General features: G+C 43.4%; 1 protein-coding gene across 1 annotated transcript in view; it reads right to left on the bottom strand.

Moving 5' to 3' along the window:
* The window catches only part of LOC121578775 (sodium-dependent neutral amino acid transporter SLC6A17-like), a 48,640-nt gene that overhangs the window by 12,222 nt on the left and 12,794 nt on the right, over window positions 1–23,624 (bottom strand). The window contains 2 exon segments of the mRNA XM_041893158.1: window positions 8,493–8,619; window positions 17,934–18,091. Coding sequence (XP_041749092.1) covers window positions 8,493–8,619; window positions 17,934–18,091 — 285 coding nt within the window.

Raw genomic sequence — 23,624 nt, 5'->3', positions numbered from 1 at the left:
TTAAGTAACCTCTGTCTTATGTAACCATCCTAAACGTAACATATCATACTAATTTGAGTGTCCCGGATTTTCATTTACTATGTTATGTTTAGTCTATGAGACCAGCCTGGGTAAACAAAGTCATCCTTGTACTTGGCATGCACAGTGTGAGCACTCATTCAGGACTCTCATATTTTCACCTTTAATAGTTCAACCTTGAGGAAAATATACATGGATCTAAGTCTGGAGAAAGCATTCTTACAGATGTACTACAGAAATACACACACATGGACACACATGCATGCACGCACAGAAATGGCCAGCTCAACTAAGTGTACCAGTCTCTATTTATGTCAAGTAGATGGCAATGTTCAGCAGAGGAAATCAAGATGGCCTCCATAATTCTCTTTTTATCCTCTCTTGCTTCCTCTCTCTATGAGTGATTGCATTCAAGCTTATATGCAGTAACTCTGTCTATCTGTGCCCCTCTCTCTCTCCCTCTCTTATCTCTCCCATCTCCCTCCTCTCCTACATGTCGCTCCAGCATGACCGAACTGTATTAAAAGTGAAAGCTACAGTAGGTCTGAATGACCTTGGTCTCTGTGTTCTTTAGCTGATCGGTGCCAATGTGAACCACAGTCTATCTGATGTGGTTAGTGCAGACATGTAACCATGGGGCCAGGCCAGAGTGGGTGCAAAGCAGTGTGGTCCTGGGGTCCCACAACCCTGCATGAATTATGGGGTCTACCGTTCACTATGACCATGGTGAGAGGTCACTTTTTAACACAGGATTAAAGACAATGCTACAGACAACCTGTAATGCCACTGTGGAAAACCTCATTTACCACTATACTGTAGTGTAGGAGGTTACCTGGCACGGTGTAGTAAACCACCATTAGCAGTAATGTACAATTAAACCTATGGGGAATCACATACAATACTAGCATTTGTGTGAAGTACCGTATGATTACACAATAACATGATGACTTGCTACACCATGCCTTATGCCTCTGTCTCTCAGTGTAAGAACCCTTCTGTTGGAGCAGAACTATCTGACCAGCTGCAGCTGCTCTCCTCCATGCTCACTGGTGGCTGACTGTCTCATACTGCTGTGACATGTGAGGGGCAGAGGAGAAGAGAGGAGACGAGAAGAGAGGAAAGGAGATGAAAAGAGAAGAGAGGTCAGGCGCTGAGTGATTTTATTATCACCACTTCTAATCTAATAGAGCCTCAGAGGACTTTAATCTGGAGTATCTCCATCTGAGTCATGAAGGAGTCTCGTAAGTAAACTAACACCATCAGCTGATCGAGTTAGATGTGTGATTCAGCGCCTGCCCTGGTCGACACTGGATTGAACTGGGAGATTGAACTACGAAACACAAATGTGTTTCTCTCAGACTGATCAAAAATGATTGTGCAAGTATGGATTAATTCTTATTCTACAGGGCAAAATGAGTGTGTATAACCCGATGGAAATGAGTAATATCTGAGTAATTGTTATGGGAATTATTTAACAAACTATTTCAGTGTCTCTGTACGTCTCCCAAAAGGTTGTAAGTCTTTTGGGATTTAAGTAACGGACAGAGTCCCGGTCTGCATGGTCAGAGATTTATTCATTGAGAATTCTGCCATCACAATTTCAGAGTCCATCTTTTATAGTCATACGTCATACAAAAAAATCCCTCCCCTCTGTAGGCGGGCTGTAGTTTTCCACTCTAAAACTGCTCTCCTGACCATCAGTTCACACACACACACATATACTCACATGCATACACACATACATACACACACACCTTCTTATCATAGCCTACTCCCTACATTCCTCAGTTATTGCCGTTCTCACAATATTCTGCACCATACTCATTAAAAAGCCTATCAGTTGCCTGTAGGCAGTTCTCCTTGTCCTTTGTTGTCTGGCCTAACTCTTACTCACATTGCTAAATAGTGGCTCAATGCCATAGCCTTTACTGGTCCTACACTCACACATTTCTAACACATTATACACAGTTTCAGGGTAATTAGTAATTAATAATTAATCTATCAATTCCACCCTTTGACAAAATATTACACACATACAAAATATATGTTGTTATAGAAATGAATCACACTCATTGAAGTATATAAGTTGGTTTGCATATAAAAACATTACAGGTTCATCAGGGTTACCCCATGATTAAAAGCGTAACGTTACTTTTTAGCAATGGTAACTAGTACTTGTACCCTTATATGGCTCGCACTGCCATTTCTGGTAATTCCCTACTTTCACAATACTCCACCTGTCCTTAAACTGTGTATGGAGATTGACATTTTATGAACTTGTGTTAGGTTAACTACTACTTCTGGCGGATCAGGAGGGTTTGAGTGTGTTAGGAATATGGCCCCCACAATCAGACAGCTACCTACCGTCAGGAGACCTGTGAATCCCCACCCTCGCCCTGAGAACATGTCAGACGCCAGAGGCCAACCCATTGCTTTACCTTCTATCGAACTCACACAGGGATGATCAGACAGGATAAGGGAATCTTCGTTAAGGAGCCAACCCCGAGCCCCAGTGGTGATCGGTTCTTTCTCCTAACTCTGTGTTTGTTCGTCAGGTGTAGCTGGGTCTACCTTTTTACAGTGTGTGACATGCACCCAGGTGGATCTTTCCGCAATTCTTACAGCGAAGGCCGTCACCAACAGGACCTGATATGGACCTTCCCAACGGTCTAGGTAATAGCTGTTTCGCTTTAGATTGTGCCTTCCTCTGATTACTGCAGCTCATTGCATAAATTTAGTTTCAAATACCAACTTGTTGTTTATTAAAGCATAATAAAAATGAAATTTGAATGACAACATTTGATAATACCTCAATTTACTTATATCCCGTAAAAGTAATCCAAGATTAGTACAATTTACTAGCAACAGGTATCCCTCATTCAGGGAAAGCTCTCTCTTTCTTCTGTTGTTTTATGGTTCAAATTATATATATTATTACCAAATTATAATCTTCTTCACACTTTTCACAGTATTATATAAATTACCCTCAACTTGGTAAAATAAACTATCTTAAAGTCCTCCTCTCATGCCTTTAGAATTTACCAGTGTGGATGATTAATTATCACCAGAAAGTTAAAACAGAGTTCAGAGGCAATTGAAATTATTCAACGAACTGTTCCATCCCATAGTATACCAAACATTACCAACATTCTAAATATTTCAAAAATCTTACTTATCCCAAGTGTTCATTAAGTCCTCATGACATTCATTCTCATAAGAAATAATATATACCCCAAACCGAAAAACTCCATAAAATTCACTGTGCGTGCTCCTCCAAGACCTATCACCCTTGACCTGCTGAAAACCCCCCAAAATTGAAACAACAACCCTTTATAAACATCATACTAGGTGTGTTGTTTTTTATTTGAAAACCCCAATTAAAAAACAACAACCAAACAGCCAGGTCATGAGGACTCCTGATTTCTCTCTTCCCCTTCTGCCTACAGTTTCTTAACTGGTGCCCTTTCCTTGCACAGTAACTACACGGTTCCTCACATTCTCTAGCAAAATGTCCCGTTTTGTCACAATTGTAACACTTCCACTCACTCCTGTCTCCACTATTACCATTTCCTTCTTGTCGGTCTTTGCTACCGTAACCTCTCTTCTCTCCTAGGTATTGACTAATAGTCTCACTGTCTCCCTGCTTACACTCGTGGACTTTGGAGAAGTCGGCATGTCTGTGATAATATTCTCTCAGATTATCACAGAGTTGTGCCAATTTATCTCCATAAGCCCCTCCTTCTGCCCACTCTAGAACCCCTGTATTCAGCTTAAAGCTGGCGGTAAGCACTTCCATATCTCTTCTGAACTGGTGTACCCCCGTCTTAGGGTGGGGTATCCCTTCCACTGCTCTCACTACATCTCTCTGCTTCGTTTACTAAATCCTGGCATTAGTAAATTCTATCCACACACCACCAAAAATGAATAACATATTTGCATACACATAACTAGAAAGCATGAATATAATGCCATTCTTGCATAAACAATGCAATTCAACCTTTCTCAAATCTAATTACCTCTGTTATCAACAAAAATTATAGCCACCTCTTATGAAACCCCCAATCTGTCATTGTTTAGAATACAGCAGATATAGGTAACTGTCCTTTCTAAGTAGGCTACAAATAACACCAAACACATGCCGTAGTTGACCAGCATATATTGAATTTATCTCCATAGTATTAATATCCAATGTAGTGATTGACGTTCCTTAATGGAAACCCTAAATTGGCTTTGTACAATATTATATTAATTATGTCTCACCCATGACGTATGTCTATGTTTGGGTGAGCAAGTTAATATATAATTATTATTCCAATTATTATTTTATGAAGTCTCTAGCTTCTAATTCAACACAAAACCCCATCATCAAATGTACTCCCAGCAGAACTGAAAAAAACAAAACAGACTGTGATTTCCAGGACACTGCACCTTTGTTTCTGGCCTCACTATCTCCCCGAGAATTGGCCCTCCCTCAAGGTCCCTCCCAATCTGCTCTTGGTAAACTGCAAAACTTTTATTGCTTCTGGTTTCATAGCGTATTGCTTCTGATATGGCCTATGATTAGATTTGGGTATCACCTGTACTGGAATTACCCTTTTTATTAATCCTACGTCTGCTGGACCCCGGGACCACAAATGCTCTGGGACTTCTTTTAAGTCTGACTCCTGTTGTTCTGTCAACAGGTATTCCTCTCCTCAGCATCTGCTATTCTCATCTAAATGTACTCCGGGAACTGAATTGGCTCTCCAATTCAATTTCCGACGATACCTATTTGTGGATGGGCTGTGTTGATCTCCACTCACAATATTGACCCAATCAGTGATCCTCTTACCCTTGGATACCCACTGGCCCATGTCTTTCCAGTCCTCTGCTGGCTCCTTTGCTAGGGACACATGTGGGCTCCATCTTTCCCTGAACTTTGGGGCTCTAGTTCCACCTCCACTGCTGCGTGGGTGTTGTCATAGTGAAACCATTTCAAGGCTATAGTCCTTTCTGTGGTTTTAAATAATGCTTCCTCATAGATTGCATCTGGACCTGGGTGTTGGTTATACCAGAGAGTACAGTGTAGGTCATCGGGGGACATTTTAGTGGGGCCTGGTACTACATCATCAGCAAGTTCCATCAAGGTTCGGGGGAATATCAGTTATTCCCCCCCTTAACAAATCTTGACTATACCAATAACATGGCTCCCCTTCCCCACAGACCACCATATTGTCTCTGACTATGTGTGCTTTCATTCCCCTCTCAGTGGAAATGACGGCCACATTCAATTTAGTCATTACATCACGTCCTAGTAAATTTACCGGACACAGCTTAGATATCAGGATGGGTAAGGTTGCCTCTCCTCCTGATTGGTCATGTTTTAGGGTTATTGGGGCTGATAACCTTTCAATAAATTGATGACCAGAGGCAGATCGCATGATTTTCTCCCCATCAATCCTGACTCCATCTGGTTTCTATTCCTGTTGAAGTGCTAAGTCAATAGTAGCCAATTCAAACACTTCAGAATTTGGATCAATGGTTTCCGTAGTCTCCCCCTCACTAGAGTCTACTCTTTCTCCCTCAAGGACTAGTCACGCCTTATCTTCCTCTTCCTCACGCTCAAAGCTGGGAAATAGACGTCTGTTAGGCTTCTCTCTTTTTTCTTTCTTTCCTTTTCCTTTGGGTTTGCATTGAAAAGAGTTAGGGCCTGTCTTTCCACAGTATCTGCATGGGGCCTCACACTCTCTGGCGAAATGCCCTCCTTTGTTACAGTTGAAGCACCGACCTCCCCCGCTGTAGCCTTCACTTTTCCCTGCCTTTACCCGCTATTTCCCCAAGAGTGGGCATTAGGTACTCTGCTCCTTTCTGCTCTTTCTTGGCTCTGTCCTGTCTGTTATTCTGCTCATGATGAATTGCATATCGTTTAACCTCAGCTAGCGATGCCACCCACCAAAGTCCTTTTAATGGTTCTGCTTATCTCTGGTCTGGTTCGGGTATGCCACTGTTTGCGTTAAACACATCTTTAACTCTCTCTAAGTACTGGCTGACAGTCTCACTATCCTCTTGTTTTCACTCATGTGCTTTAGAGAAGTCTGCATGAGAATGGTAATGTTCTCTGAGGCTATTACACAATTCAGTTATTTTCCCAACATACTCTTCGTAATCGGCCCATGGCAAAAGTGCCCTCTGGGCATCCCCTGAAACCCACTGCCCTCTAACGGCAGCCCAAACCTTACTATTCCTGTTTTGGGGTGGGTCATTCCTTCTACCGCTCGGGCCACGTCCTCTGTGTTCATGGCCTGTCTGCTAAATGGCATATTATTATTATTATTACTGTATACATCTAAGGTTGCTGGGGCCCCTTTCATTCCCCGCCAATAGATTAGGTAAGGCTATCAGTGGGTACTGGCCCCCTCTTACTCTCTCTCTCTCTCTCTCTCACTGCTTCTTTCTCCTTTACACAACTTATGTATCTGTTTAAGCATGGATTCGAGTTTATCTGCGTCTAGACGTCCCTCAAAACCATACCTCTCCCTCCACCTGGTTACATAATGGAGATTTCTTCTATCCCTGGATTCCATTTTAATTACATCAAGTATTTCTCGTCCCCAGTAAATTCTGGGACCTCTTGTGAGGATTTGCCCCCCATGGTTGGTACTGTTAAAAATCCCTTAGCCACCTCTTCCATATAACAAGTCAATTTAACAAGTAATTCAAAACAGCTTCACACAACAACACCTTGAATCACCCCTTCCTGTATATGTAATATTGACTAGTCCCCCAGAATGATCTCATACTTTACGGAGGAATTTATCCCCACAATGTAATCTTGATAATTCCTGACAGTCTCATACAACAGCAATGGGTTCTCCCTCTTCTCTATACAACCACCTGGAACCACCCCTTCCTGTATATGTAGTCTTGACTAGTCCCCCAGAATTATCTCATACTTTACGGAGGAATTTATCCCCACAATGTAATCTTGATAATTCCTGACAGTCTCATACAACAGGAATGGGTTCTCCCTCCTCTATACAACCACCTGGAATTAGTTTGTAAGGCTCCAGAACGGATAGAGTTACAGCAAAATCTACAGTTGTTTGTGACTTTTGACTTTACTAATATTCTATTTCTCACACATGCTATTTTAATTCCTTCTAGTGTACTTTTTGTATTTGTTTAACCCGGATTATTTGTTGACTGTTCTATAATCTCTTACAGGTTACATCCCATAGGTGTACTTTTAATAGTTCCTTCTATTTTAACACCGGGTAGTTTCTTTTGGTAATGGCCTATTACCGTGAATCGTTACGGACCCACCAACCTTAAATCGGCTACCGGCTACAACCTTAAATTGGCTACCTTAAAATGGCTACGCATTGATCAATTTGCTACTTTAAATTATGACGTTACCCTCAGTCAATATTTTAGCAAGTTCTCAAATCAATTTAACCAAGTAATGAATAAAGACTACTGACCTTATCCTTGCAGCCGAGATTCAATGTAGGTTTGGATTCCGTCACCGTCTCTGTCATTAATCAGGTGTCCTCTGGCCTGTTTTAACCCTTAATGTCAAAGGGCAGGACTTTCTATTTACAAATGTATCATTCGCCCGTCGACGGTTTTCAGAGTTACCTGGAATGACAGAAGCAGGGTATTGGAATCCGGCTCAGAAGGACCAAGCTGTTATGGGAATTATTTAACAAACTATTTCAGTGTCTCTGTACGTCTCCCAAAAGGTTGTAAGTCTTTTGGGATTTAAGTAACGGACAGAGTCCCGGTCTGCATAGTCAGAGATTTATTCATTGAGAATTCTGCCATCACAATTTCAGAGTCCATCTTTTATAGTCATACGTCATACAAAAAAATCCCTCCCCTCTGTAGGTGGGCTGTAGTTTTCCACTCTAAAACTGCTCTCCTGACCATCAGTTCACACACACACACACATATACTCACATGCATACACACATACATACACACACACTTTCTCATCATAGCCTACTCCCTACATTCCTCAGTTATTGCCGTTCTCACAATATTCTGCACCATACTCATTAAAAAGCCTATCAGTTGCCTGTAGGCAGTTCTCCTTGTCCTTTGTTGTCTGGCCTAACTCTTACTCACATTGCTAAATATATAAATAAAGGTGAAATAAAAAAAATAAAAAAAATAGTGGCTCAATGCCATAGCCTTTACTGGTCCTACACTCACACATTTCTAACACATTATACACAGTTTCAGGGTGTAATAATTAGTCATTAATAATTAATCTATCAGTAATCAAATACAGGCCTTGTTAAAAAAGGAGAATGGATTCAAAATCCATTGAAGCCTTTCTAGTTTGTGTGACAAAGTGTGACAAACCACATTGGTCATGGCCACCCTGCTGCTTGGGCTTTATCAAACATTTCAGAGGAGTAATATGACAAAAAAAATTCTGTGCCCTCTGCATCTCTCCTCTGTCCCTCTATTCAGATCTGGCATCCACTCACTTGCTAATGATCCATTCCTCCTGATAGGGCATTCGGCCCATGGCAGTGGGTACTGGAAGGACTGGAAGAAGTAGAATATGCTCCAGCCGATGATTACATTGTAGTAGAGCCCCACAAAGCCACACACCTGGAATGGAGGAGAGGCAGAGTCTGTTAGAGTAAGAAAGTCCATTGAAACTGAGATGCTCCTCAGCACGAGTCCATCTCACTGCTAGTTGATGCCACACTTTCAGTCAAATGGCAGAGTGTGTGTGTGTGAATGTTCATACATACACACTACTAAGAGGCAATGTCAAATATCTTTCTCATTCAGATGGTCTTGCAAAATTATTCATCCTCCTTGGCGTTTTTCCTATTTTGTTGCATTACAACCTGTAATTTAAATTGATTTTTATTTGGATTTCATCTAATGGACATACACAAAATAGTCCAAATTGGTGAAGTGAAATGAAGAAAATAACTTGTTTCAAAAAATTATACAAAATAAATAACTAAAAAGTGGTGTGTGCATATGTATTCAGCCCCTTTGCTATAAAGCCCCTAAATAAGATCTGGTGCGACCAATTACCTTCAAAAGTCACATAATTAGTTAAATAAAGTCCACCTGTGTGCAATCTAAGTGTCACATGATCTGTCACATGATCTCAGTATATATACACCTGTTCTGAAAGGCCCCAGAGTCTGCAACACCACTAAGCAAGGGGCACCACCAAGCATTGGCACCATGAAGACCAAGGAGCTCCCCAAACAGGTCAGGGACAAAGTTGTGGAGAAGTACAGATCAGGGTTGGGTTATAAAGAAATATCAGAAACTTTGAACATCCCATGGAGCACCATTAAATCCATTGTTAAAAAATTGAAAGAATATGGCACCACAACAAACCTGCCAAGAGAGGGCCGCCCACCAAAACTCACGGACCAGGCAAGGAGGCTATTAATCAGAGAGGCAACAAAGAGACCAAAGATAACCCTGAAGGAGCTGCAAAGCTCCACAGCAGAGATTGGAGTATCTGTCCATAGGACCACTTTAAGCCGTACACTACACAGAGCTGGGATTTACGGAAGAGTGGCCAGAAAAAAGCCATTGCTTAAAGAAAAAAATAAGTAAACACATTTGGTGTTCGCCAAAAGGCATGTGTGAGACTCTTTAAACATATGGAAGAATGTACTCTGGTCAGATGAGACTAAAATTGAGCTTTTTGGCCATCAAGGAAAACGCTATGTCTGGCGCAAACCCAACACCTCTCATCACATGAGAAGACCATCATGAGAAGACCACCATGTTTTTCATCGGCAGGGACTGGTCAGCATTGGTGAATAATTATGCACGCTCAAGTTTTCTGTTTTTTTCGTCTTATTTTTGCATCTTCAAAGTGGTAGGCATGTTGTGTAAATCAAATTATACAAACCCCCCAAAAATCCATTTTAATTCCAGGTTGTAAGGCAACAAAATAGGAAAAATGCCAAGGGGGGTGAATACTTTCACAAGCCACTGTAGGCAGGAGAAGTATGTTATTGTCTCATGTTCCTGACTGTCTTCTGAGCCTTCATGTCAACGAGGACAGGCAGAAGCTAAACAAGGTCGGGAAATCCATGACTTATTAAAGTGCACTCTTTCATCCGTTTTCACTGTGATCTCTTAAGAGGTAAAAAATAGCCATCCCTTGCCTCTCCCACGCTACTCTCAGTCACGTGCAACTCCAACGGGGGGCTGTCTCTCTTTCACACCCTAACCCCCCGATTACACAATCCAGATCAACAGATTTACACAAGGTCTATTTCCATTCCATAAAGCAACTGAGGAAAAACAAAATTGCTACTGTGTATACCACTTAAATGAAGAAGAAAAATGCCATTTTTGACAACTCAGTAAAACATCAACTCTGTCAGATTTTATTCTAACATTCAACTCCGTCAGAGTGCTGACAGTTGTAATAGAATGGTTATGTTTTTATTGGGGATTTTCAAATGAATAATTTTACAAAGTTTAGAATTGTTTGTATTTAACTTGTATGTTCTTGTCAACATTCTGAAAAAATATTTGAATCACTGTTCTGCAACACAAGCTTAAACAATTGAAGGATTTGCTGTGCTAAGCCTGAGGGATAATGTTTGATTTATAAATGTTGTTTTATGTTCTAAATCTAGAAAATCATCACAGAATGCTAACAAAATTTGCCCTGAAGCATTTAATTGTACTATAAAACAAAACAAAAATAAATTTGGAGATTTGTATTACATATTTGAATAATCTAATGTTAGAATTAAACAATCAAGGCCTTTAAAAACTTGTTGGACAATAATTCTAAAAAAGAAATGCCTTTTATGGTGTCTGACGGAGTTGACATACAGTGCATTCAGAAAGTATTCAGACCCCTTGACTTTTTTCACATTTTGGTACGTTACAGCCTTTCTAAAATTGATTAAATGGTTTTCCCCCCTCATCAATCCACACACAATACCCCATAATGACAAAGAAAAAACTGTTAGAAATGTTTGCAAATGTATTAAAAACAAAAAACTGAAAAATCACATTAACATAAGTATTCAAACCCTTTACTCAGTACTTTGTTGAAGCAGCGATTACAGCCTCAGGTCTTCTTGGGTATGACGCTACAAGCTGGGCACACCTGTATTTGCGGAGTTTCTCCCATTCTTCGCTGCAGATCCTCTCAACCTTTGCCAGGTTGGATGGGGAGCGTTGCACAGCTATTTTCAGGTCTCTCCAGAGATGTTCGATCAGGTTCAAGTCCAGGCTCTGGCTGGGCCACTCAATGACATTCAGAGACTTGTCCAGAAGCCACTCCTGCGTTGTCTTGCCTGTGTGCTTAGGGTCGTTGTCCTGTTGGAAGTTGAACCTTCTCCCCAGTCTGAGGTCCTGAGCGCTCTACAGCAGGTTTTCATCAAGGAACTCTCTGTACTTTGCTCCGTTCATCTTTCCCTCGATCCTGACTAGTCTCCCAGTCCCTGCTGCTGAAAAACATCCCCACAGCATGATGCTGCCACCACCATGCTTCACCGTAGGGATGGTGACAGGTTTCCTCCAGACGTGACACTTGGCATCCAGGCCAAAGAGTTCCATCTTGGTTTCATCAGACCAGAGAATCTTGTTTCTCATGGTCTGAAAGTCTTTAGGTGCCTTTTGGCAAACTCCAAGCGGGCTGTCATGTGCCTTTTACTGAGGAGTGGCTTCCGTCTGGCCACTCTACCATAAAGGCCTGATTGGTGGAGTGCTGCAGAGATGGTTGTCCTTCTGGAAGGTTCCCCCATCTCCACAGAGGAACTCTGGAGCTCTGTCAGAGTGACCATTGGGTTCTTGGTCACCTCCCTGACCAAGGCCCTTCTCCCCCCATTTGCTTAGTTTGAACGGGAGGCCAGCTCTAGGAAGAGTATTGGTGGTTCCAAACATCTTCCATTTAAGAATAATTGAGGCCAATGTGTTCTTGGGACTTTCAATGCTGCAGAAATGTTTTGGTACCCTTCCCCAGATCTGTGCCTCGACACAATCGGAGCTCTACTGACAATTCCTTCGACCTCATGGATTAGTTTTTGCTCTGACATGCACTGTCAACTGTGGGACCTTATATAGACAGGTGTGTGCATTTCCAAATCATATGCAATCAATTTAACTTACTAAAGGTGGACTCCAATCAAGTTGTAGAAACATCTCAAGGATGATCAATGGAAACAGGATGCACCTGAGCTCAATTTCAAGTCTCAGAGCAAAGGGTTTGAATACTTTCTAAAAACCTGGTTTCGCGTTGTCATTATGGGGTTTTGTGTGTAGATTGATGAGTGAAAAAAATAATTTAATCAATTTTAGAATAAGGCTGTAATGTAACAAAATGTGGAAAAAGTCAAGGGGTCTGAATACTTTCCGAATGCACTTTATATACAGCACCCGTGAAAATGTTGGACACACCTACTCATTCAAGGGTTTTTCTTTATTTTTACTATATTCTACATTGTAGAATAATAGTGAGAACATCAAAACTATGAAATAACACATATGGAATCATGTAGTAACCAAAAAAGTGTTCAACAAATCCAAATATATTTTATATTTGAGATCCTTCAAAGTAGCCACCCTTTGCCTTGATGACAGCTTTGCACTCTCTTGGCATTCTCTCAACCAGCTTCATGAGGTAGAGACCTGGAATGCATTTCAATTAACAGGTGTGCCTTGTTAAAAGTTAATTTGTGCCAATCAGTTGTGTTGTGACAAGGTAGGGGTGGTATACAGAAGATAGCCCTATTTGGTAAAAGACCAAGTCGATATTATGGCAAGAACAGCTCAAATAAGCATAGAGAAACGACAGTCCATCATTACTTAAAGATCCGGAAAATTTCAAGAACTTTCAAAGTTTCTTCATGTGCAGTCGCAAAAACCATCAAGCGCTATGATGTAACTGGCTCTCATGAGGACCGCCACAAGAAAGGAAGACCCATAGTTACCTCTACTGCAGAGGATAAATTCATTAGAGTTAACTGCACCTCAGATTGCAGCCCAAATAAATGCTTCACAGAGTAACAGACACATCTCAACATCAACTGTTCAGAAGAGACTGTGTGAATCAGGGCTCCATGGTCGAATTGCTGCAAAGAAATCACTACTAAAGGACACCAATAAGAAGAAGAGACTTGGTTGGGTCAAGAAACACGAGCAATGGACATTAGACCGGTGGAAATCTGTCCTTTGGTCTGATGAGTCCAGATTTGAGATTTTTGGTTCCAACCGCCGTGTCTTTGTGAACCGCAGAGTAGGTGAACGGATTATCTCTGCATGTGTGGTTCCCACTGTGAGGCATGGACGAGGAAGTGTGATGATGTGGGGCTGCTTTGCTGGTGACACTGTCTGTGATTTATTTAGAATTAAAGGCACACTTAACCAGCATGGCTACCACAGCATTCTGCAGCGATACGCCATCCCATCTGGTTTGTACTCAGTGGGACTATCATTTGTTTTTCAACAGGACAATGACCCAAAACACACCTCCAGGCTGTGTAAGGGCTATTTGACCAATAAGGAGAGTGATGGAGTGCTGCATCAGATGACCTGGCCTCCACAATCACCCGACCTCAATCCAATTGAGATGGAGGACCTCAGAGTGAAGGAAAAGCAGCCAACAAGTGCTCAGCATATGTGGGAACTCCTTCAAGACTGTTGGAAAAGCATTCCTCATGAAGCTGGTTGAGAGAATGCCAAGAGTGTGCAAAGCTTTCATCAAGGCAAGTGTCTAGTTTGAGAAACAGACGCCTCACAGATCCTCAACTGGCAGCTTCATTAAATAGTACCCGCAAAACACCAGTCTCAACGTCAACAGTGAAGAGGCGACTCCGAGATGCTGACCTTCTAGGCAGAGTTGCAAAGAAAAAGCCATATCTCAGACTGCCCATATTCAAATTTTATTTTTATTGGCCAGTCTGAGATATGTCTTTTTCTTTGTGAGGCGCCTGTTTCTCAAACTACACACTCTAATGTATTTGTCCTCTTGCTCAGTTGTGCACCGGGGCCTCCCACTCTTCTTTCTATTCTGGTTAGAGCCAGTTTGCGCTGTTCTGTGAAGGGAGTAGTACACAGCGTTGTATAAGATTTCTTGGCAATTTCTCGCATGGAATAGCCTTCATTTCTCAGAACAAGAATAGACTGACGAGTTTCAGAAGAAAGTTCTTTGTTTTTGGCCATTTTGAGGCTGTAATCGAACCCACAGTTGCTGATTCTCCAGATACTCAACTAGTCTCATGAAGGCCAGTTTTATTGCTTCTTTAATCAGCACAACAGTTTTCAGCTAACATAATTGCAAAAGGGTTTTCTAATGATCAATTAGCCTTTTAAAATGATAAACTTGGATTAGCAAACACAACGTGCCATTGGAACACGGGACTGATTGTTGCTGATAATGGGCCTCTGTACGCCTATGTAGATATTCCATAAATATTCAGCCGTTTCCAGCTACAATAGCCATTTACAACATTAACAATATCTACACTGTATTTCTGATCAATTTTATGTTATTTTAATGGACAAAAAAAAATGCTTTTCTTTCGAAAACAAGGACATTTCTAAGTGACCCCAAACGTTTGAACGGTAGTGTATTTTGATTTGTTTAACACTTTTTGGGTTAATACATTTTTACATTACATTTACGTCATTTAGCAGACGCTCTTATCCAGAGCGACTTACAAATTGGTGCATTCACCTTATAGCCAGTAGTACAACCACTTTACAATGTTTTTATTTTAATTTTATTATTATTATTTTTTTTTTAGGGGGGTGGGTTGGGGTAAGGGGGGGGGGTAGAATGATTACTTTATCCTATCCCAGGTATTCCTTAAAGAGGTGGGGTTTCAAATGTCTCCAGAAGGTGGTGAGTGACTCCGCTGTCCTGGCGTCGTGAGGGAGCTTGTTCCACCATTGGGGTGCCAGAGCAGCGAACAGTTTTGACTGGGCTGAGCGGGAACTATGCTTCCGCAGAGGAAGGGGAGCCAGCAGGCCAGAGGTGGATGAACGCAATGCCCTCGTTTGGGTGTAGGGACTGATCAGAGCCTGAAGGTACGGAGGTGCCGTTCCCCTCACAGCTCCATAGGCAAGCACCATGGTCTTGTAACAGATGCGAGCTTCAACTGGAAGCCAGTGGAGTGTGCGGAGGAGCGGGGTGACGTGAGAGAACTTGGGAAGGTTGAACACCAGGCGGGCTGCGGCATTCTAAATACATCGTTTTAGCCTTACTCGACAAAGCCCAAACTATGTATAAAGCCAAGCTTACCCGACGACCTCACCCGACGACCTCACCCGATCTACATGATTCCATATGTGTTATTTCATAGTTTTGATGTCTTCACTATTATTCTACAATGTAGAAAATAGTACAAATATAGAAAAACCCTTGAATGAGTAGGTGTGTCCAAACTTTTGACTGGAACTGTATATTTTCTGGACTCTGACATTGCTCGTTCTGATATTGCTTGTTCTGATATTTATTTACTTTTTGGATTATGTGTATAGTGTTATTGCATTGCTAGATATTACTGCACTGTGAGAGCTACAGATGTAGGATCTTCATTTGATCACTCTTTTGTTGCTGAGAATGTTCCTGCACAGGAAATAGTGGTGCTATTTGTCAGCTGTTTGTTCACCAGCACCCGCCCACAATTGCTAATAACCCATCCACAACCGCCCGACTATATGTGATTAAGTGAAAATCTGAGGCCCACACCCGACCCTAACCCGACCCTAACCCGCAAATATAAAAATGTGCTATAGGTTACAGTCAGACAGTGGAATTATTTTTTGAGAGGTGGTGCAGGATTTTTTTGGGCCCGACATTTTGGTACGCTATTTATTAGTCAACTTGTCTATAATTTAGATACATACAGCTTCTCCTCTGTCATTATATGCAGCCCTAGAAGACAAAAAAATAACCTTGCTCACCAGAATAATGTAATAAATCGATAGAATTATTGCTTCAATCTAGTTGACATTGATAAAGTTTTCTCTGTCATCTTCTTTTGTGGAGCAAATACGTTTAGGGACCGGGGAGAAAATGCAATAACTATACAAAAAATTTAAAGATTTTCTGTGCAAAATTTCCAAATAATATCAGTTTCACCAGTTGTAAGGAAATAGATAGCTGTGAAAACGTCCCAACAAGTTTCTGATAAGATTTCAGTTTGGCATGGATGCATATTTATGTGGTTGAAATACTATAAGCTTTTATGATGCTGATAAAGATAGCACCTCTACAGATGGTATCTAACTGAGCATTTGCATTCTCTCAAGATGCTGAAATAAATAAATAATATGTCTCCACTCCTGGTCCCGAGTAAAAATTATACATTTGGTGTATCATTTTACTGCATTTTACTGCAAGAAATGCTTAACTCTGCAGGAGTTAATATTAAGGCTATAGACCTACAGTCAGTGTCCAGATTTAATTTCCATTTAACCCATCTGAACAGTAGGCTGCAGTTCCCTTGACATTCCATAGGCCTATTGGAGTCCCTGTCTTGTGACTGTCTGATTTGTATAGAGCCCAATCATCACACATAACATATCTGGCACTGCTTTTATCCTCTTTCACCACATCTTTCCCAAACATTACTTTTCTGACCCTCCCTTCAATTTCAACTCTCCTTTTTTTCTTATTTTTTTCTATATCCCCTTTTTCTCCCCAATTTTGATCTTGTCTCATCAATGCAACTCCCCAACCGGCTCGTGAGGTGAAGGTCGAGTCATGCATCCTCCGAAACTTTACCTGCCAAACCGCGCTTCAGGCCCACTTAACCCGGAAGCCAGCCGCACCAATGTGTCGGAGAAAACACCTTTCACCTGATGACCAAGGTCAGCCTGCAGGCGCCCGGCCCGCCACAAGGACTCGCTAGAGTGCGATGAGCCAAGTAAAGCCCCCCTGGCCAAACCCTCCCCTAACCCGGACGACACGGGGCCAATTGTGCGCCACCCTATGGGACTCCCAATTACGGCCGGTTGTGATACAGCCCGGGATCGAACCCGGGTCTGTAGTGACACTTCTAGCATTGCGATGCAGTGCCTTAGACCGCTGCGCCACTCGGGAGGCTCAACTCTCCTTTTGCAGCTTTTGTCTTATTGAATTCAACTCTGACATTGCCCTTTTTGCCTCTGTGGATTGATGTTAACTTTTACTGCCCGTTCCGAAAAGCATTTGGCGATTGGCGTGTAGGCTATTTGGCTCCCGTATACAGTTAAACCTTCGGCTTATGCTCTGATGCCAGATAGCCTAAAATAATGAAAGAAAAACCTAAATGTAGCCTATAGATATAAACTGAACAAGAATGATACATTTATGGATTGTTTAAGGTGTTGTTTTCTCTTTATTCAACCTGCCACCCAGCCACCCTTCATACACACAATATTTAATGACCCTAAACCCGTCCGCCCTGCGGATATAACTGCGGGGACTGCGGGTTATGAGTCAACAAGCGCATCACTAGCAGGAAATGCTAACTTGTAGTGTATTCGAGGTTTAAAAAGGCTTCGAAAGTTTGTAATTTCCACTTTAAAATGTCAGACTTGATTTGCCCTAACGAAAAATTAATCAATCCCTACAAAAAATGTCCATTAATTATAATCCACATAATAATTTATTATTTTCCTGCTGTAGCAAACTGGTTAAAATTAAGATCCTACATAAGTGTTTTGCTGCACCTGCGATAACGTCTGCAAATACTGTATGTGTACTGTAAACGTTGATTTGATCAAAATACTGTATATATTTAAAATATTGTTCATTATTAAGAACAATATTGGTGAAAAAAAGTTGAGATTGTCCCGTCTATCAAGAATCTCTGAGCTGATGATTGGAGTGTGATCACATAACAAACTGATTTCCAGCCTCCACTTCAACCAAGAGATTATATAATAGGCAACTTAAAACCAAAGACACCATCCTCACTGTCACTCACCATTAGACTGGACACCCCTATCCCGCCCAGGCGGGGGCACACATAGTTCCACACCCCGATGCTCCCACGACGGATCTTCTGGCCCACCGCCAGCTCCAGGAAGAAGAGTGGGATGCCGATGAGGATGAGGAGGATGAAGTATGGGACCAGGTAGGCACCTGAAAGAAAGTAGTCAAAGTGTTCATGCTATATTTCTTACAATTGACTATTAGGTACATGAGTAGTACACATATGTGTGATATTACTGTAATAAGCATTGTGTAAAATGTGGAACACCTTCCCTATGAAAAAATTCACAAGTTTCGATTGGCTCCCCTGTTGAATCAATGAGAGACGTAATATTTACTGTGGACTCTGGCTCTGTTTCTCTGAGCTGTGTCTCATTACAACGGCTGTGGGGAAGGGGAGAGGTGGACAGACTGGGTGACAGACAGACAAACCGTCTAGTTGGTGGTCATGAAGTATCAGGCCCACTCAGTGAGTCAGTGGAGAGGCCAGAGTTCGGAGCCTCAGGACACTATGGTGTCTGTGTTTGTACTGGACAGTTCTGCATCACTTCAATATGCAATAGCTTTTCATTTGCTGACACCTTCGAAAGTGTTCTATATTACTCTCTCTCCTTGCAAGCCAGAGCCCATCCAACCATTGATTTATTAAGGTCTATTTTATTATTTGATTTGAATTATGGGGGATGTCTAAATTTGGTCCTTCCCAGCTTAATCCAGGAGAGGTTTAATCAGGATGCTACTGTGTTTGATGTGCTGTGGGTGAGTCATCATCAACAGGATGAAAAGACTTACGCTGGAGCACTATCACTAATACTCATCCTTCAGGAATACCAGTTACATAGCCCAGAGCTCATAATGGATTGAATATTACAGCACACAAAAGAATAGAATGAAGGAAGACAGAAAGAAGTACAATCAACCATGTACAATGTAGTTCAGGAAAGGAAAAGTAAATCCTGTGTGCTGCTCTTGGCCCCGAGCCAAAGTGTCCTCAGATCAGTTGACAAACACTGTCCCCCTTTAGTCAGATCCAATCAATCACAGCCTATCTGAACTGGGGCCAACTCACAGCCCTGATATATAGCATGCTCACTGAGGTAAAGACGTGTGCAATCCGAGAGAGAGGTGGAGGGAAATAAGGAGAGAGAGAGGAAAAGGGCAGGAGGCCCAGAGCGTTAACTACTCAACACCATGGAGCCATTTAATGTGGCTGTAATTGGCTGTCAAGAGGCAAATTAGGGGTTGAAAGATGGCCATCCTTCTGGTCACACGACTGAGCTGCTTGGTTATAGGAGCCTTTAAATCCTGCCTATTAGCAATAAATCAGGAAGAGAAGGCACGTGAGCGACAACCCAGTCAGCACTATCCATGCCAATGTCCATGGACGTTGAAAAGACGTTGACATTTGGTCCGACCGCCCTGGCCTTGATTTCAACGTCCACGGATGTAGTTTTTTGGACCGGCCTAGATTTGGCCCAAACATAGACGTCTATGATGGTTCAGATTTGGTCTGGACCGGACGTGATTTGGCTGAATATAGTGGTCTCCCACTGGGCACAGACGTCAGTTCAACATCTAGTTTTGATTTACATTTGGTTGAGTTGTCAACTAACGTGAATTCAACATGAAATCAACAAAACATTTCAAATCCAATCAGGTTTCCACATTGATTCAACATCACATTGACATGGAAACAACGTTGACTGAACCAGTTTTTGCCCAGTAGGCTATGATTATAGATGTCTATGTTTCGCAAGTTTGTACAGTACAGTACAGTACAGTACAGTAAAGCAGAGTATAGTTCAGTACAGTAGAGTACAGTAGAGTATAGTACAGTAATGTACAGTAAAGTAGAGTAATGTATAGTCCAGTACAATACAGTAGAGTACAGTACAGTAGAGCACAGCAGAGTACAGTACAGAAAAGTACATTACAGTACAGTAGTACAGTAATGTAAAGTAGAGTAGAGTATAATTCAGTACAATACAGTACAGTAGAGCACAGTAGAGTAAAGAACAGTATAATGTACTATATTGTACTGTACTGTACCCTACTGGACCTTACTGTACTTTACTGTTATCTATTGTACTGTACTGTACTGTAGTCTACTCTACTGTACTAAACTAAACTCTACTGTGCTTTAATGTACTGTACTGTACTGTACTGTGCTGTACTGTGCTGCCCAAACTTGTGAGACATTGACGTCCGGTACGGACCGACTGTCACACTCTGGTTCTAGGACTGTGTGTTAGAGCCAGGGTGTATCTCATTTGGTGGTGTTGGGGTTGGGTGAGTTTCATTTTGTTTGTGTTTAGTGGTGATTGGTCAATGACTCCCAATCGGAGGTAACGAGTGTCAGCTGTCGGCTCGTTATCTCTGATTGGGAGCCATATATATACTGTTGTGTTTCACTGTTTGTTTGTGGGTTTTTGTTCTATGTTCAGTTTATGTACTGAGGATGTTACGGATCGTGTTTTGTTTTGTCGTTATTTCAACATTAAAGTCATGTTCACTCCCAACGCTGCGCTTTGGTCGTATTTCATAGGCGATCGTGACAGAAAAACCCACCAAGACCAGACCAAGCAGCGTGTCCAGGAGCTGAAGGGCGATAATTGGAAACAGAGGAGCGAGAATTGGGCGAGAATGATGGAGGCCTGGTCCACGGAGAGGAGAGACCCCCAGAAATTTTTTAGGGGGGGGCTCACGACGTCGGGGCAGCAGGTGTACGGGTTGGAGGAGTGCAGGAGGTTGGCAGATATGGCCGCCAGTTTAAGGGGGCCACTGGTTACGAAGGGGATGGAAAGTGTGGAGGCACGGCGAGAGGTACTGGGGGGTGTTTCCAGTCCGGTCCGGCCCGTTCCTGATCCCCGTGTAGGGCCAGGGGTGTGTGTCCCCAGTGCGGTTCTGCCTGTCCCTGCTCAACGCACCGAGCCTACGGGGTGCGTCGTCAGCCCTGTCCAGCCAGAGCCGTCCGCCAGACAGGATCAGCCAGAGCCTTCCGCCAGACAGGATCAGCCAGAGCCTTCCGCCAGACAGGATCAGCCAGAGCCTTCCGCCAGCCATGAGCAGCCAGATCCTTCCGCCAGCCATGAGCAGCCAGATCCGTCAGCCAGCCATGAGCAGCCAGATCCGTCAGCCATCCACGAGCAGCCAGATCCGTCAGCCAGCCATGAGCAGCCAGATCCGTCAGCCAGCCATGAGCCGGCCAGCCAGGATCCGTCAGAGCCGTCCAGCCAGGATCCGCCAGAGCCGTCCAGCCGGGATCCGCCAGAGCCGCCCAGCCGGGGATCCGCCAGAGCCGTCCAGCCAGGATCCGCCAGAGCCGTCCAGCCGGGATCCGCCAGAGCCGTCCAGCCGGGATCCGCCAGAGCCTTCCAGCCGGATCCGCCAGAGCCGTCCAGCCGGGATCCGCCAGAGCCTTCCAGCCAGGATCCGCCAGAGCCGTCCAGCCGGGATCCGCCAGAGCCGTCCAGCCGGGATTCGCCAGAGCCTTCCAGCCAGGATCCGCCAGAGCCGTCCAGCCAGGATCCGTCAGAGCCGTCCAGCCGGGATCCGTCAGAGCCGTCCAGCCGGGATCCGCCAGAGCCTTCCAGCCAGGATCCGCCAGAGCCGTCCAGCCGGGATCCGCCAGAGCCTTCCAGCCAGGATCCGCCAGAGCCGTCCAGCCGGGATCCACCAGAGCCGTCCAGCCGGGATCCGCCAGAGCCTTCCAGCCAGGATCCGCCAGAGCCGTCCAGCCGGGATCCGTCAGAGCCGTCCAGCCGGGATCCGCCAGAGCCGTCCAGCCGGGATCCGCCAGAGCCGTCCAGCCGGGATCCGCCAGAGCCGTCCAGCCGGGATCCGCCAGAGCCGTCCAGCCAGGATCCACGCACCAAGCCAGGGGCGCGTGTCGTCAGTCCGGTTCCGGCCAGCGGGGCTAGACAGGCCCAGGGGTACTTTGGGGGGTTGGAGAGGAAGTGGGGAGGAAGCCCGGAGCCGGAGCCTCCGCCGAGGAGGAATGCCCACCCAGCCCTCCCCTGTTTGCTTGTAGTTAGGCGCGGTCGCAGTCCGCGCCTTTGGGGGGGGGTACTGTCACACTCTGGTTCTAGGACTGTGTGTTAGAGCCAGGGTGTATCTCATTTGGTGGTGTTGGGGTTGGGTGAGTTTCATTTTGTTTGTGTTTAGTGGTGATTGGTCAATGACTCCCAATCGGAGGTAACGAGTGTCAGCTGTCGGCTCGTTATCTCTGATTGGGAGCCATATATATACTGTTGTGTTTCACTGTTTGTTTGTGGGTTTTTGTTCTATGTTCAGTTTATGTACTGAGGACGTTACGGATCGTGTTTTGTTTTGTCGTTATTTCAACATTAAAGTCATGTTCACTCCCAACGCTGCGCTTTGGTCGTATTTCATAGGCGATCGTGACACCGACCAAATTTGTTCTTGTTTGAGAGTTCATTAGAATAAAACCCAGCATGCTTTGCAAGTGTTCCTTTTTTACATTTACATTTTGGGTTTTTAGCTGACATTCTTATCCAGAGCGACTTACAGTCAGTGCATTCAACTAAGGTAGATAAACAACCACATATCACAGTCACAGAAAGAAAAACTTACTGAGAATGTTACTGTAGTTGAAGTGTTCTGTTTGTTTTTTCTGTTGGTCTGAAAACCATCACTGCCAGTTCAAAAACTTTTCAAAAACTGACAGATGGGAGGAATAATAAATATTCCATACTGCAATCTTCAGTTTGCTCCATTTTCCTGTTTTAATTGGACATTTAAAAAAATATGTGAGATAATGATTTCTTCATTCACATGTGGATATAAGTGAATGTATGTATGGTTGAAATTTGGCCATAGAACAAAGGCCCAAAAAGTATGTATTTTCAACATCCGTAAAATACGTCTTTTCAATGTCCGTAAATGACGTCTTCTGGATGTCTTTTCAATGTCCAGAAAATACGTATTTTCAACATCCATAAAATTATTATTTTCAACTTCATTTAGAACCGAAAATGAACCTAATTTCAATGTCTGGAAAATACACTATATATACAAAAGTATGTGGACACCCCTTCAAATTAGTGGATTCGGCTATTTCTGCCACACCCGTTGCTGATAGGTGTATAAAATCGAGCACACAGCCATGCAATCTCCATAGACAAACATTGGCAGTAGAATGTCCTTAATGAAGAGCTCAGTGACTTTCAACGTGGCACTGTCATAGGATGCCACCTTTCCAACAAGTCAGTTCATCAAATGTCTGCCCTGCTAGAGCTGCCCCGGTCAACTGTAAGTGCTGTTATTGTGAAGTGGAAATGTCTTGGAGCAACAACGGCTCAGCCGTGAAGTGGTAGGCCACACAAGCTCACAGAAAGGGACCGCCGAGTGCTGAAGCGCGTAGCGTGTAAAAATGGTCTGTCCTCAGTTGCAACACTCACTACAGAGTTCCAAACTGCCTCTGGAAGCAATGTCGGCACAATAACTGTTAGTCGGGAGCTTCATGAAATGGGTTTCCGTGGCCAAGCAGCCGCACACAAGCCTAAGATCACCATGCACAATCCCAAATGTCGGCTGGAGTGGTGTAAAGCTCGCCAGCATTGGACTCTGGAGCAATGGAAATGCGATCTCTGGAGTGATGAATCACGCTTCACCATCTGGCTGTCCGACGGACAAATCTGGGTTTGGCGGATGACAGGAGAAT

This window comes from Coregonus clupeaformis, chromosome 12, assembly GCF_020615455.1.
Source record: "Coregonus clupeaformis isolate EN_2021a chromosome 12, ASM2061545v1, whole genome shotgun sequence".
NCBI lineage: Eukaryota > Metazoa > Chordata > Actinopteri > Salmoniformes > Salmonidae > Coregonus > Coregonus clupeaformis.
The sequence above is the reverse complement of the archived record's forward strand: the minus strand, read 5'-3'. Positions and strand labels throughout refer to the sequence as shown.